Below are 15834 nucleotides of genomic sequence, written 5' to 3' on the forward strand. Positions count from 1 at the left end.
GATGGTGTTCTTAAGAGCCAAAAGTCTGGGTTTTTAAAAAAGATATTTATTTGAGAGAGAATGAGAGTGTGCAAGCACAAGTGGGGGAGGAGGGCAGGGGCAGAGGAAGAGGGAGAAGCAGACTCCCTGCTGAGCAGGGAAGCAGACATAGGGCTCGATCCCAGGACCCTGAGATCATGACCTGAGCCAAAGGCAGACACTTAACTGGACTGAGCCACCCAGGCGCCCCAAAAGGTTTTTTTTTAAGATTTATTTGTTTTTATTTTAGAGAGAGAGTGGGGGATGAGGGGAAGGGGCAAAGGGAGGAGAGAGAGATTCTCAAGCAGACTCCCCGCTGAGCACATCACCCAATGTGGGGCTCTATCTCACAGCCCTGAGATCATGACTTGAGCCAAAATCAAGAATCAGACACTTAACCGACTGAGCCACCCAGGCACCCGAAGAGCCAAAAGTTTTGAATTTTGACGAAGTCCGATGTCTTTTTCTTCGCTTGTTGCTTATGCTTTTTGTTATGTAAACTGTTGTTTAATCCAAAGTCATGAAATTTACACCTATGTCTTTTTTTCAGACTTTTATAGTTTTAGCATTTTCACTTAGGTCTTTGATTAATTTTGGATTAATTTTTGTATATTGTATGAGGTAGGGGATCTAACTTTATTCTTTTGCATGTGGATATTCAGGAGTTCTAGCACTATGTGTTAAAAAGACTATTCTTTCCCCATCGAATGGTCTTGGCACTCTTGTTAAAAATCAATTGATCAGGGGTGCCTGGGTGGCTCAGTCGTTAAGCGTCTGCCTTCAGCTCAGGTCATGATCCCAGGGTCCTGGAATCGAGCCCCGCATCAGGCTCCCTGCTCAGCCAGGAGCCTGCTTCTCCCTCTCCCACTCTCCCTGCTTGTGTTCCCTCTCTAGCTGTGTCTCTCTGTCAAATAAATAAAATCTTTAAAACAAAATCAATTGACCATAAATATAAGGGTTTATTTCTGTACTCTCAATTCTATTCCATTAATCTATGCCACTAGCACTTGATTACTATAGCTCTATAGTAAGTTTTGCAATAGAGAAGTGTGAGTCCTCTGATTTTGTTCTTTTTTTAAGACTGTTTTGGCTATTTGGGGTCTCTTACATTTTCATATGAATTTTAGGATCTGCTTGTCAGTTTCTGTTAAAAAAAAAAGTCAGTTGGGATTTTGATAGAGATGGCACTGAATCTGCAGATCAATTTGTACTGTTATCTTCACAACATTAGGTCTTCCAATCAATGGACACAGGCTGTCTTTCCATTTGTTTGGGTCTTTCTAAATTTTTTTCAGTGATGTTTTGTAGTTCTCAGCATACAAGTCTTACACTTCTTTTGTGAAATTTATTCCTAAGTATTTTGTTCTTTTTGATGCTATTACAAATGGGATTTTTATTAATTTCATTTTCAGATTGCTCATGGCTAAGTACATATAAATACGATTGATTTTTTGTGTATTGGTTTGGTATCCTGCAACCTTGCTGGACTTGTTTCTTCTAATTTTTAAATATTTTTAGTGAATTACATAGGCATTTCTGTATAGAAGGTCATGTTTATATAGAGAATAGAGATAGTTTTTTTTTTTTAAGATTTTATTTATTTATTTGACAGAGAGAGAGAAAGCGAGAGAGGGAACACAAGCAGGGGGAGTGGGAAAGGGAGAAGCAGGCTTCCCGCCGAGCAGGGAGCCTAATGCGGGGCTCGATCCCAGGACCCTGAGATCATGACCTGAGCCGAAGGCAGTCGCTTAACTGACTGAGCCACCCAGGCGCCCCGAGAATAGAGATAGTTTTACTTCCTCCTTTCTGATTAGAAGGCCTTTTATTCCTTTTCTTTTATTTTTTTAAAGATTTTATTTATTTATTTGACAGAGAGAGACACAGCAAGAGAGGGAACACAAGCAGGGGGAGTGGGAGTGGGAGAAGCAGGCTTCCTGCGGAGCAGGGAGCCCGATGCGGGGCTCCATCCCAGGACCCCAGGATCATGACGCCAGACGAAGGCGGACGGTCAACCGACTGAGCCACCCAGGCGCCCCTTTATTCCTTTTCTTGCCTAACTTTCTTAGTTAAAACCTCCAGTGCTGTGCTGAACTGAAGTAGAGAGGATATCTTTGTTTCGTTCCCAATCTCAGGGGGAAAACATCCAGTTTTTCACCCTAAATATGATGTTAGCTGTGGAATTTTATAACTACCCTTTACCAAGTTGAAGAAATTCCTTTCTAGTCATAGTTTGTTGAGTGTTTTTTTATCATAAAAGTCTGTTGGATTTTGTCAAATGTTCTTTCTGCATCCATAACATGGTTTAAATTAATGAAAATCATACTGTATTCTCTTTGTAAAGACTTTGTTCAGTGTATAGAAGGCTATGGTCTCCTTAATTCTTTCCCAGCCACCCCAAGTGACCCACTATTGTTAGATCGCTCCATTTCCTTTGAGGTATTTTCCTATCCTATGTGTGTGTGTGTAGCTGTCCAAAATATACGTTTTTTAAAAAAATATTTATTTATTTATTTGAGAGAGAGAGCACGCACGCATGTGCACAAGTTTGAGGAGGGGCAGAGGGAGAGCGAATCCTGAAGCAAACTCTCCGCTGAGCACAGAGCCCCCCATGCAGGGCTCAATCCCAGGACCCTGAGATCATGACCTGAGCTGAAATCAAGAGTTGGCCGCTTAACCAACTGAGCCACCCAGGTGCCCCTATACAGTACACATTTTAATAAAAAGTGGTATAATATGTGTGTGTGTGTGTGTGTGTGTGTGTGTGTGTGTGTGTGTGTGTATGCTATTTCCCCTTGAGATACCATCTTGTTCCCAGCTGATATTCCAATGTCCCATCTTTCTTTTAAGGATGAGATCAGGGGTGCCTGGGTGGCACAGTCGTTAAGCGTCTGCCTTTGGCTCAGGTCATGATCCCAGAGTCCTGGGATCGAGCCCCACATCGGGTTCCCTGCTCAGTGGGATGCCCGCTTCTCCCTCTCCCCCTGCTTGTGTTCCCTCTCTCGCTCTGTCTCTCTCTGTCAAATAAATAAATAAAATCTTTAAAAAAAAAAAAAAAGGATGAGATCAAGTCCCTCCTTTTTTGTGGAAGCTTCTGAGGTCATCCCACATATCAGACATCTTTCCTTCTAGCAACAACTTAGGATCTTACCCCCTACTTGGCACTCTTCAGATATACATATATATATATAATATAAATATATATTATATATATATAAAATATATCACAGGAAATGTTTGTGATACTATATTATATATTATATAATTATTATATATTATATATACATATCACAGGACATGTTTGGATTTGAACGAACTGAACTCTCACACAGCATACACTTGCCCCTACACATCTTTTGTACCATAAGGAACATTTCTAGCTATTGTGTGATGATAGTATTATAACCAGTTAAATTTTGAGCCACTGTGACATCTTTTTACATGGCAGTGTTTGTTGGTGTGATGAGCTGAATTCAGCTGTCTTATAGACTACAGACAGTCCCCAACTTATAATAACACTTTATATGATGGTTTGAAAGCCATATGCCTTAAGTAGAAACTGTACTTTAAATTTTGAATTTTGATCATTTCCTGGGTGAGTGATATGCCATACGATACTCTCACAATCCTAGGCAGCGCAGCAAGCCGCAGGTCCCAATCAGCCAGCTGATCACCAGGGTCAATAACCAATACACTGATGACCATTCTGTACCCATGCAATTATTCTATTTTTCACTTTCAGTGCAGTATTCAATAAGTTCCAGGAGCTATTCAACACTTTATTATAAAATAGACTATTTTATAGGGGATGATTTTGCCCAAATGTCAGCTAACATAAATGTTTTGAGCACATTTATAGGCTAAGCTAAGCTATGAGGTCCAGTGGGTTAGGTGTATTAAATGAATTTTCAACTTATAATATTTTCAGCTTACAATGGGTTTATCAGGATGTAGCCCCATGATAAGTAGAGAAAGATCTCTCTGTTTTTATGCTCTGCCCGTAACACAGGCTCCTGTGTGTGAAAGTCTTACTGCATGGGAGAATCAGGGACAGAACATCCCCTTTTCCTGTTAACATACTGGTTATATTCCAGGCTTCTGAGTGTGATTTGGTTTGAAGAAAGCGCTTTGCTGTTTTAAAGAAAGGAAATCTGAAAATCACTATTTTATTGCATTTCGCTCTTACAGTTTCATTAAAAGGATCAGAAAATGGGAAAGTAAAACGGCTAATTCTAGTGTAACAAGTGTAAGTCTTACAAATGAAATATGCTGACGACAAAGGCGGAGCTCAGAAAGCAGTGGAAGCCAGGAATCTTTGACCTTGGTTGGGCGTCCCTGAACTTAAGCTACCCTGCTGATGTTCAGTTATGAAGGAAAAAGACCACAGGTATAAAATATGTATGAAATGCTGAAAACCTATGTCGTCACTAGTTTTATCTAAATCGTGGGGTATAATAGAGGGTTTTATAACCGGTTTTTAACTCTTTGGGAACAAACTGCTCCTTATAATGTGCAAGTCTATTATTTAACCTCCACATCTGACTTCGACCCACATGTTCAGGAATGTGCCATGTACAAAAGGAGTGGAATGACTGGACGATATTGCCTGAGACAGTAGGAAGTTCCTTGTAATCAAGGACAGTCCCATTTAATGGTCATTTAACAAATATTTTGCTTGTTGATTTATTAATTGTATCTCATTAGAGTAAATCTAACTTCTTCATGGAGAATTCTTTGCTGGTGTGTTCCCTTCAGTCTACTTCTCTTGTAGTAATTCTGAGGAGTGCATCAACGTGCATCTTTGGCCTCCACATAAATCCACTGAGACTTTTCCTTGTGGCGATTTACTACTCCTGAAATCAAATCTAAACTCATTCCATTGACTTGGGTGGAGACATGCTTCTACCTAGAATGGGTGCTTCATGTTTACCTGGAAGCTTCTTAACATTGATACTCTGCCAACAAATCGAAGAGGATGTACACTTTTTAGCACGAGATACACATGCCACTCTCATATATATTTGGTAAGAATTTTTCCAAAGTACATCCTTCCTGAAGGGCCACATGACAATATGGATCAGGAACTTTAGAAAGGAACTCACCTTTTGACCTAGAAATTCTACTTCTAGAATTCGTCCTACATAAACAACCAGACAAATGTGCAAAGATGCCTGCACAAAGATCTCTATTACAGCATTTATTATAATAATGATAAACTGGGAATAACCAATGGCTAGAAAAGACAGGTTTCAAAAGAAAAGGTTACTTCTAGCATGTGATACGTGTTTATATGTTATTCTATCTTTTCAAATTTTTTATGCTTTATTTTTTTTTCATTTTAATTCCAATGTTAACATACAGTGCTATATAAGTTTTAGGTGTACAATATAGCCATTTGATGGTTCCATATATGACTCCGTGTTCACCAAGGTAAGTGTACTCTTAATCCCCTTCAACTGTTTCACCCATCCCCCACCCTATCCATTAAGTTTTTTTTTTTTTTTAAAGATTTTATTTATTTTTCAACAGAGAGAGAGAGACAGCGAGAGAGGAAACACAAGCAGGGGGGGTGGGAGAGGGAGAAGCAGGCTTCCCACTGAGCAGGGAGCCCAATGTGGGACTCGATGACCTGAGCTGAAGGCAGACGCTTAACGACTGAGCCACCCAGGCGCCCTCCATTAAGATTTTTAAGGTTTGGAAAATTTCACACCAAAATGCCAGCAATGATTATTTTGGGGTAACAGTTTCGGTGGCTCAAAAAGTTTTATTTGCTCTACCTGAGTAATTTTCTTTTTCTTTTTTTCCCTAAAATGAACACGGTATTGCTCTTTGTATGTATATAATATTATTTTTTAGGTAATGCAGGCCAGTCAACCCAATATTAAAAGGCTGGAGGGTACTTTTAATGACAATTGCAACGTAAGTTTTGGTAAAAATTCTAAATCACTCTTTGAGATGTATTTTGCAGAGAATCCTATTTCTGAGGTTTGGATGTTAGCTATTACTATAGCTCTGTTTCAAATTCATCTAACAGTTTTCCCATGGGCCCTCCACATCACAAAAATTCCCCATCAGACCAAATGCCATAATTGCACATGACTCTTACCAGATAGGCTCTCCAGAAGGATTGAATGCACAGAGCTGCCTCTTCTTCTGTCAGCAGGAGGGAGAGTGGGATCGGCGGCCGGGGACTGAAAAGCAATAAAATGGTCATATGCCCATGAGAATCCATCCTTCAGCCTCGGCAGCCCTTTGACAACATAATGGCCTCTCTGATTAAGTGCCTCATCCATTTCCATTCTTAGAAAGCAACAATGCCATTTTTGATAGAGAAGTTTAGGCTTGAGTTAGCATGTTGTATTTTAAAATCCAAGATGGATTCGTTTTGTTTTGTTTTTAACCAGTGTACTCTTAAATCACTGTTAGCCTGTTCTGCTTTGAAAGGCTCAGGCTGTTAAAGCTGCATGTGAGTCCTAAAAGGTGGGACCTCCATAAGGCTCTATAGACATAAAACAGGAGACAAAGCAGGGCAACTTTTAAATACTGCATTACGACTGAGACATAATAAAGGATTCTTTTTCTACCTTTCTACTGAAGGGAAATTAAGCAGCTCATCTCTTTCCTCAAGGCAAAAATATTGGAATTTATCTCTGATAAATTGTGTGTGCATTCCAGTTTAATGTGGCTTGAATTCAGGCATATTTTTAAGTTAAGTTCTGCTACTACATCTTAATAGGCAATAAAATATCTCAACTGCTGGGTCAGTTGACATTGCTTGCTCTTGTGGGATTTTTCAGATTGTGATGGGATGTTTGATCATAGATATCATGTTTAAAAATCATGGTGAAATGCTCTTTTCTCTCCCCCCCCAAAAGTTGCATAGAGATACTAATTCCTGACAAGTTCTTATAAGTATGATTTGATTCTGGTTCCTTATGTTTCTCTAAAGCACAGCTACCTCTGAAAAGCCCAGTTAAGCCTTTTTAGATATAGTACAAAGAAATAAACCTCAGAAAGGATGTGGGTCACATGGAGGCTGCTCCCAGGACAGGATCCCCAGAAATGACTTTGCAAGTGAGGGGTTCCTAAGTTCCCTGGCCTCAGAGTTCTCCCTAACAACAGCCATCATTTGAGTTTATAGTAACTCCCATCATACAGAGAGGTTGAGTAACCTACCCAAGGTCACACAGCTTGTAGATGGCCTAGTTGGGATCTGAGCCCAGACTCATAGGATCCTAAAACCTAGGCTTCCCTCTCAATGCTCGGCTGACACCAGACTTTCACTGGGCAAATACTTGCAGATGCGGAGCCTGGCACAGACTGCAAAGCTAAGTGGCAACATTGCATGATTCTCTAGGATGTGTGGTTTTATTTCTCTCTAAACTCTGATTTAAAAACAACAACAACAACAACCCACCCTTGATATAGTATGTTTGTTTGAATGAATGAATGTGCTTTTGAATTATTCCAGAATCAAAGAAATCAAAGCCCAGAAGAATCTTGAGGTTATTGAGATCCTTTCAAGGGAGTGCGGTGTTGTTGCCAGGTTCTGGGTCTTGGACTGGGCAGGTCCTTTCGAAGAGACCAAGTAAAGAAGATTCTTCTATTTCTTTGGAGAAATAATTACACGCTCAAAATGACAGCATTGTTAGAAAACTGTCCCTAATGTTCCGTTTCCATTTTTATTTGCATGATGTGGTGGCTTTTTAAAATTTTTGTTTGGTTCTCTTTATGTTTTCACTTCTTCTTGCCTAATATGTGGCTCTCTGGGCTGCAACAGAGCATTCACATTTTGCTGGAGGCCTGCTTTCTACATTAAATGTCTGTACTCATCCATTGTCCTTATTCTTGGAATCTCAGTTGTGTGACACCAACAAATCACATCCCTGAAGTAATTCTCTTTCACTAGTTAAAAATCAATGGCTTCTAGAGAGACCTTGGTGTTTCTAAGGAGACCTTGGTGTGCTGGCAATGGATTTACGAGACTAACATTATCATGCACTAATACTAGCTGATATTTACTAAGAGCTTTCTGGACTCCCCTCCTATAAGCATTGCTCCTTATATTCCAGGCATGCTGTCCTTTTTCATCTCTTCAAAAGTGCCCTCCCACCTCAAGGTCTTTGCAGAGGGGCTTTCCTGTGCCTCCAATATCCCCCTACCCCCAGCCGGGGCATTGTGTAGAGCTGTGCAGGTTGCTGCTTAAAGACACCCAGCGGGCGGGCCAGAGGGCACTGAAACCCAGCCTATGCTCTTCCTGCTAAGCCATGCTCAGGGTGTGAGCCCCGTCTGCCCTATGGTAGGGGTTCAAAACCTTAAGGTAGCAGGTGAGAGGGCTGACACTTCTTCCTCCTGGTTCACTCTCACTCTTTCTTCTGATTATGGAAAGGTGTTCTTTGATTAGGTTAGGACCCAGTGGAGCTCTGTGTAATTTTCCTTCCTAGTCCTTGGCCCAATTCAGAGATGTAACTCTGTGTGGTTATCTAATGAATGCCCCAATCCTCAACTGGACTGAAAGCTCCACGAGGGCAGAGACCAGGCCTGTGTTTGCTCCTCTTGGTAGTCCCAACGCTTAGGAATTATTCCAGAATCAAAGACATCAAAGCCAGGGAGAACCTTAGGGGTAGGGATACCATTTCTAGTGGGTACCTGATAAATGTTTGTGGAATGAGCCTCTCTGCCTGGCACAGAGTCCTAAGCACTTTCCATACATTATTTCATTAAATCCTCACAATATGAGTAATGAGCGATTGTTATCCTTCTTTTAGATTGAAGAAACTGAGGCACAGAGGTGTGAGGTGATTCATTCATGTGAGGTGATATGGTCAGTGACCATATCCTGCTGAGAATCTTTTGACCCAGGAAGCACAGGGAGTGGCCTAAGGAGAAGAGAAGGCAGCTTACAAGGTCACTGATGTGGAATTCAGGGTCTCGCAGCTGTGCGTGTTTAATAGAAGAAAACACAGTCATTTGCCTAGAAGAAAAAACTGGTGTGGGGGGGAGATGTAATCATAGAAAATGCCCTCTTCATTAATTCTTACAGTAATAACTTGGCAGGTATTCATTTGTCTGACGTTCCACAGGGAAATCTGATGTCAGGACAGCAGAACAAAGTGGAGTTTGTCACTTGTATCTGAGGGGAGATTTGATGGCGCCTTTCCGTTCAGTGGCAATTTTCCTGCCTTAAGTATATTTTTTTCTACTGATGTCATGAAATCCTCAAAGTAACAGTATTCCTGTTTTGGAATAGCAGTAGGAAAGGAGAACTGCAAATCTTGGGACAACAGGCTCGGCCAGCCTGACAAAGGGCTTTCACCAGTAATGAAACCCCGAATGGCTTTGCATCATAATGAATCTCCAAAAAGCAAAATGAGATTTCTAATAGGCCTTTAAGCAGTAATATGAGGCCACCTTTAGTGACATCCCTGCTTTCATGGCTAAATAATGGGGTGCTGTCTCATTCCCAAACCAAGAATAAGTATGAGAGAGCCAGTGTAAATCAGGCCAAATGAAAAGGACTTAATCTTCTGAGAGTAGTCCCTGGGAATTATCAATCATTTCATCAGGCTAGCTTGAAGGGATAGAAGCCACGTCAGGCCCTTTTCTCTCTTTTGGAATCAGTGCAACTGGCTTCAGATCAAATAAAAATAGAGATGGAGTAGAGGCAACCGCTCATCATTGGGGAACTCGGGAGGGGGACAAGGGGCCATGTCAATCAAAGGAGAAGGCAGCAGCGGAGGCTCCCTCTTTAAGGGATTCCCCAGAGCAGACAGGTTTGCATGTTTCAATGGGCAAAATAGAACCACTGAGTATGTTTCCAACGCCTGTCTTACTGGTAATGCTCATTAGTCGTGTCCTTTTCCTTTTTCCTTTTTAAAGACTTATTTATTTTTAGAGAGAGAGCATGAGTGGGAGTGGCAGAGGGAGAGGGAGAGAGAGAATCTCAGGTGGGCTCTGACGTGGGGCTTGATCTCATAACCCTGAGCTCATGACTGGAGAAGTCAAGAGTCTGATGCTCAACCAACTGCACCACCCAGGTGCCCCCCTTTTCTTTTTTTCTTAAATGTGAATCAAATGTATTTGAATCATAAGAATTGATGCTATAATTCTGAGAATTTATTTTTCTGATTTGTGTGTATGCATAAACACACACAATTGCTTCCTCCTTTTTGGGTGCTAAGTAAAAGATTTGCAGGACCTAAAGAAGATACACAGTATGCTTTCAAAATACACAAGGGAATCTGAGAAGTCTTTATTAACTTCTGCATCCAGTTCTAAAACAAGAGGGACCATCCCAAAGTGGCATTTAAACAGAATAAAGCAGAAAGGAGAAAAGCTTGCTTTATATTGAAAACTGAATCTTAGAATCCAAATTCTATCCGCTTTTCATTAGGTAAGAGATTAATTTGTTTTCTTGGAACATGAGAGCACAATCCTGATGCAAAGCCATTTACAAAATGACACAGGCCCTAAATCAACCATCATTTATACAGCCTTTCAAGGGCCTAGTATTTGATAACATCTACCCATCGTAAACAGCAAAAGAGATTATCCAGTCCCTGCCCTCGGCCTTAACTGGTTTCCCAAACATTCTGTTAGAGGCATCAGTCTTGAGTAATAAACTTCAAATATTTGGAAGAAGTACAACAGAGGTTATCTGGAATGGGGCACCCAGATATACGGTGACCAGCCATTAGGACAGAATCTCATAGGACTCTTTTCTATGATGTGAGGAACAGCTCTGAAAACCAGTAGGGGAGAGCCAGCTACATTACTCTCCAGCAGCCTTAAAGTGTGTTTAGAAACCATGGTTACTAGGATGTGATCTGGCTTTCGCCCCCTCACTAACTCCACCCTAGGAGACCGACAAGCCGTTATTACCCCAGCATCAAGCTGAATCACCCTCCTAAGTTAAACACAGAATCCACTCCCATTGTACCAGGCCCATCATCGGAAGCGGCATATGGGTCCAGTCAACAGAGCTCACCTAATGATGCGAGAAGGCCAGGAGCCCACCCTGCAGGTATAACCATCCTGAAAATCAGGGTTGTGATCTCGATGCGCTTTGATAAACATGCCCAGAGTGCTGTGCCATTTAGTCTCTTTTTAATGGATTACATGTTTTCTCTAATGTGACTCAAGGAAAACCTGAAGGAGATCTGCCTCCTTCCCATTCTCCCTCTTCCTGCTCCAGAACGTGAGCCTGGGCAAGGGTGGGTGTATGGGAAGGGCAAACCACCTCCCTCCTCACGGCTTCCAAATCACTTGCAGGGGTCTTAACTTGTTTTGTGTCATGGGTCCCTTTTTACGCTGGCAGTTTGGATTTCTTCTCTAGATAATATTTAATAAAATATGAAAGTCAATGTTTCAAAGCAAACCAATTATATTGCAATACAGTTTTCAAAATATTTTTAAAAACCCAGTTGGTGATATAATAATATATGTGCCTCTAGAGTATGCAGTAAGTCAGAAGAGCTAATGGCAGGTCAATTAACTACTGTTATTTGGAAGAAGTGACGAGAGTAAATGATATTTCAGGATCACTGCAACAACTAGATTGGGAGGTGAAAAAATCTGATTGCTCTTAGTGACGAAGACACTGGTACTGTGGACTCTCCTGAGGTTTGTTGCCCACATTCATAATTAAAAGTGAGGCTAAATCTCAGTTAGAGGCTAATGAAAATAGAGAGGCAATTTGTCCACGTTCAAAGTTCAGGGACCCCTGAATCATTGACAGTTGTGGCTGGAGCTATGGAAAGGGGGGGGGAAGACGAGGTTTACATCTAGGATGAGACTGAGGACTAAAGATTTAAAACTAAATGGGATGAATCCAGTGAAATGAGACAGTCTGAAAACAGAGTGATATGAACTTATGGAATTTGTCCAAAAAGTTATTTAAAGGGCTGCCTCCCAGACGGAAGGGAGATCCACTGTGAGATGGTAGGGCAGTTACTGGGGGAAAAAATAAGAAGGAAGTTTCATATTTTTTAAAAAAGATTTATTTATTTGAGAGAGAGAGAGAGAGAGAGAGAGAGAGAGAGAGCGTGCCTGAGCACGGACGCGGCGGCGGGAGCGGGGACCATGACGGGGAAGGGCAGAGGGAGAGAATCTTCAAGCACACTCCTTGCAGAGCACAGAGCCTGATGCGGGGCTCCAACCCATGACCCATGAGGTCATGACCCGAGCCGAAACCAAGAGCTGGACACTTAATCAACTGAGCCACCCAGGGGTCCCAAAAGCTTCGTATTTTTATTCCCCCAAAGTTGTCATTTTTCCGTAAAGCCCTTAAATTTTCCAAACAGAGCTCTCATTTCTGCCAGTCCATTTCAGTAACTGGCTCCCCATTCAGCCAGTTGCTCAGGCCTGAAATCTCCAAGTCATGCTTGACTTCTCTCTCACCCCACATCCAATCCATCAACAAGTCTTCTTGGTTCCAACAAAATATCCCAAATCTAACCTCTTCTTGCCTCCCACACTCCAAGCTGCCATCATCTGCCTGCCTGCGCTAGGCTCCCCCACTGGCCACTTGCACTGTTAGAGTTGACTTCAGTCAACTCCCCTGCCAGCTGCCAGAGTGATCTTTTTTTAATAAAAAGTTTGATTTATTTGAGAGAAAGAGAAAGAGAGAGAATGTATGTGTGAGCAGGGGGAGGGGCAGAAGGAAAGGGAGAGAGAATCTCAAGCAGGCTCCCTGCTGAGCTCGGAGCTTGACGTGGGGCTCTATCCCAGGACCTTGAGATCATGACCTGAGCCAAAATCAAGAGTTGGACGCTCAACCAACTGAGCCACCCAGGTGCCCCCAGAGTGATCTTCTTAAAAGATAAATCAGATTCCCTTCATCTTCTGCTCAAAACCCTCCAATAGTTTTCTGTCACGCTCAGAGGAATAAAGTAAAAGCATACTCTTTACCATGGTCCCCAAAGGCCCACCCACCCAAGTTGGGCACAGCCTAGCTTTGCCTGTCTGGCTTTATTTCCTACCATTCTCTCGGCTTCCTTCATCCCCTCTGGTGTCACTAGCCAGGTCTGTTCCCATCTCAGGGCCTTCAGAGTGGCTGTTCTCTTCACCTGGAACACTCTTCCTTCTGATCTTTGTAAGGTTGGCTTACAAGCCCCTGTGCAAATGTTACCTCCTTCGAGAAGTGTACCTTCCCTGGCTTCTCTAAACAGCAGCAGGCCTCACCGCAGCCCTGGGATGCTCTATCCACTTACACTGCTTTAGTTTTCCTCGGAGCTCCTGGGTCTTCTATACATTATACAGTATGTTTGTTTGTTAGCTTACTCACTGACTGTCTTCCCGCTAAAATGTAAACTTTATGGGGGCCAAGACTTTCTTTCTCTTGTTCTCCACTCTATCTACAGTACCTGGAAAAGTGCCTGGAAAAAAATAAGCATTCAATAAATATTTCTGGAAGAATGAATATTATTATAGATAAGAAAACAGGGGCGCCTGGATGGCTCAGTTGGTTAAGCATCTGATTCTTGGTTTCTGCTCAGTTCATGATCTCCTGGTGAGATCAAACCCTGCATCAGTCTCCCTGCTCAGCTGGGAGTCTGCATCCCCTCTCCCCCTCCCCCTGCTCGAGCTCTCTCTCAAATAAATATATAAATCTTAAAAAAAAAAAAAGAAAAGAAAACAGAGAACTTTCTTTAATGTCAGGATTTATCAGTGGCAGAGCAGATATTTGGTTTTGCTCTTGCTTGGTTATTCTGCTGTTCACATTTCATTTGCTGAAGTAGTGACTATTATTCTCCTAAGATTAAGGATAAAATGAAAGCGGTCATTCTTTGGACACCTACTATGAGCCCTCTGCAATGGATATCTTTAATTTTTTTCTGCTCATCATACTCTCCCCTTTCTTGTGGTATCAGCCCTCAGATTTTGCTTTGACAGCTCTATCTCCCTGTATTGGGGGGAACGTGGGTCACAGCACCTTGCCCTCCCATGACCGAGGAGTGCGTCTGACACCCAAGCTTAGCCAAGCAGATGCTGTTTCCCTAGAATGTGAATCTTGAGTGGACTGGTAGAGACTAGAGGATTCTTCCTGGCAGTGTTGTCATGAAAACATGGGTCTGTGCTTCCTGGATCCCTGTATCTGCTTTCTAAGGCCAGGTCCTTACCTTTTCCTTCATGTTTGTGAGTTACCTTTTTTCTTCCAGTATATACCCTTTTCCTTAAGTAGCCTTTAAATTTCTCTTGCTTGTGACAAAGCACTCTGATACCATCTTAAACCTCATGGCCACCCTGCAATGCCATCCCCAAGTAACAGAAGAGAGGAGCATGGCTTGTGAAGGGATTATTCCAGGTTGCCTGACCATGGCAGGCTGTGTAAGAGTTTCCCAAGGTGTCCTCATCCAATCCCCAGACTCTTGAATATATATGTCCCCTTAGATGGCAAAAGACACTTTTTAAGAAGTGATTAAGTTAAGAATTTTGAGATTATCCTGGGTTATCCAGGTGGGCCAATGATGTAGTCACAAGTAGCCTTGTGAGAGGGACGCAGAGGGCGATGCCACATTTACAGAAGTAGATGTGACAATGGACACCAGAGGTCAGGGTGATGCAAAGTGGTCATGCGCCCTCCGGAATACAGGGAGCCTCCAGAAATTAGAGAAGGCAAGAAAACAAGTTTTCCTCTAGAGGCTAAAGAATGAATTGGTTTTGGACTTCTAGCCTCCAACTATAAGAGAACTATAAGAGAATAAGTTTGTGTTGTTTTAAGCCACCAGTTTTGCGGTAATTTATTAAGCAGCTATGGGAAACTAATACACCAACTAATAAATGGCAGAGCTCACTTGGGAACCCAGATGTGTCGGCCATGCTACTTCCCACAGGCTCCTTGAGCTTATTCCCAAATAGTCCCCTAGAGACAACAGGAAGGAAGGAAGGAAGCAGGACTGTGTCCTGCAGAGAAAGGGCCACCCACATGCCAAACTTCCAGCAAGAAAGAGGCGCTTAGAGGACTTATGCATCCCAGCATGTCCTGAATTCAGCAAACAGCTCTCCTTCCTTCCTATATGCTAATATAAAGAGCAAAGATGATTTATTATCCTTATGAGACTCCTGGCCTCTTAAGTTACCTGTCTATAAGACAAAATAAAATAAAATGAATTTTTCCTGGAGCACCTGAGTGGCTCAGTTGGTTAAGCATCCGACTCCTGATTTTGGCTCAGGTCATGATCTTGGGGTCATGAGTTTGAGCCCCATGTCGGGCTCTGTGCTGGATGTGGAGCCTGCTTGAGATTATCTCTCTCCCTCTCCCTCTGCTCCTCCCCACTTGCGCACTCTGTCTTAAAAAAAAAAAAAAAGATGTTTTCCTTTCGACAGGGCATGAGAGCAAATTTTATGCTGTGCCATTTAATTATGATCTTTAGTGCAACACGCATGCTATTTCCTGTGCCATCTAGAAGGCACGAGCGTTTTTTATTCCTACTGTTAACTTTCACACAAACACACCATCATATGGCTGGTGCTTGTCCTCAAATGGCACAGTGACACTTCTGTTTTCACCTCAGCTTTTGGTCATAAGATACCTTTTACTGACATGAAAGTATTGTGATTTTTCTCTTTTCGTCTAAGGGTAGAACTTAGCTGAAAAGACATTTCACCCAAAGCAAGCTTTTCTTTTCTAAAACACAATCTTTGTTTCATTGAAGGTCTCAGCTTTAATGATGTCTTTCATGAGTCTTCTCCCCAGGGGCATGGGACCAGATAGGCAGCAGGGCACTTTTGTTCCTTGTGCTTATTTAGTGATTTATTTTTGCAAATGAATCTGACCAATTCTTTGCGTCAAAATAAAAAGTGAAATTTTTCTTGTTC

The 15834-nt window shown here is 42.1% G+C and overlaps 1 protein-coding gene across 7 annotated transcripts in view; it reads right to left on the reverse strand.

Annotated features, from left to right (window-relative positions):
- IQCK (IQ motif containing K) overlaps positions 1-15834 on the reverse strand; it is a 136179-nt gene that overhangs the window by 72710 nt on the left and 47635 nt on the right. For 4 of the 7 annotated variants that reach the window (XM_036076036.2, XM_036076034.2, XM_036076033.2 and 1 more), the window contains exon 7: positions 6122-6206. The exons of the other annotated variants lie outside the window; for them this stretch is intronic. In XM_036076036.2, the coding sequence (XP_035931929.1) occupies positions 6122-6206 (85 nt within the window). The remainder of the gene's footprint in view (positions 1-6121; positions 6207-15834) is intronic. 7 annotated transcript variants of the gene reach the window in all.

Source organism: Halichoerus grypus, chromosome 6 (genome assembly GCF_964656455.1).
Source record: "Halichoerus grypus chromosome 6, mHalGry1.hap1.1, whole genome shotgun sequence".
Lineage (NCBI taxonomy): Eukaryota > Metazoa > Chordata > Mammalia > Carnivora > Phocidae > Halichoerus > Halichoerus grypus.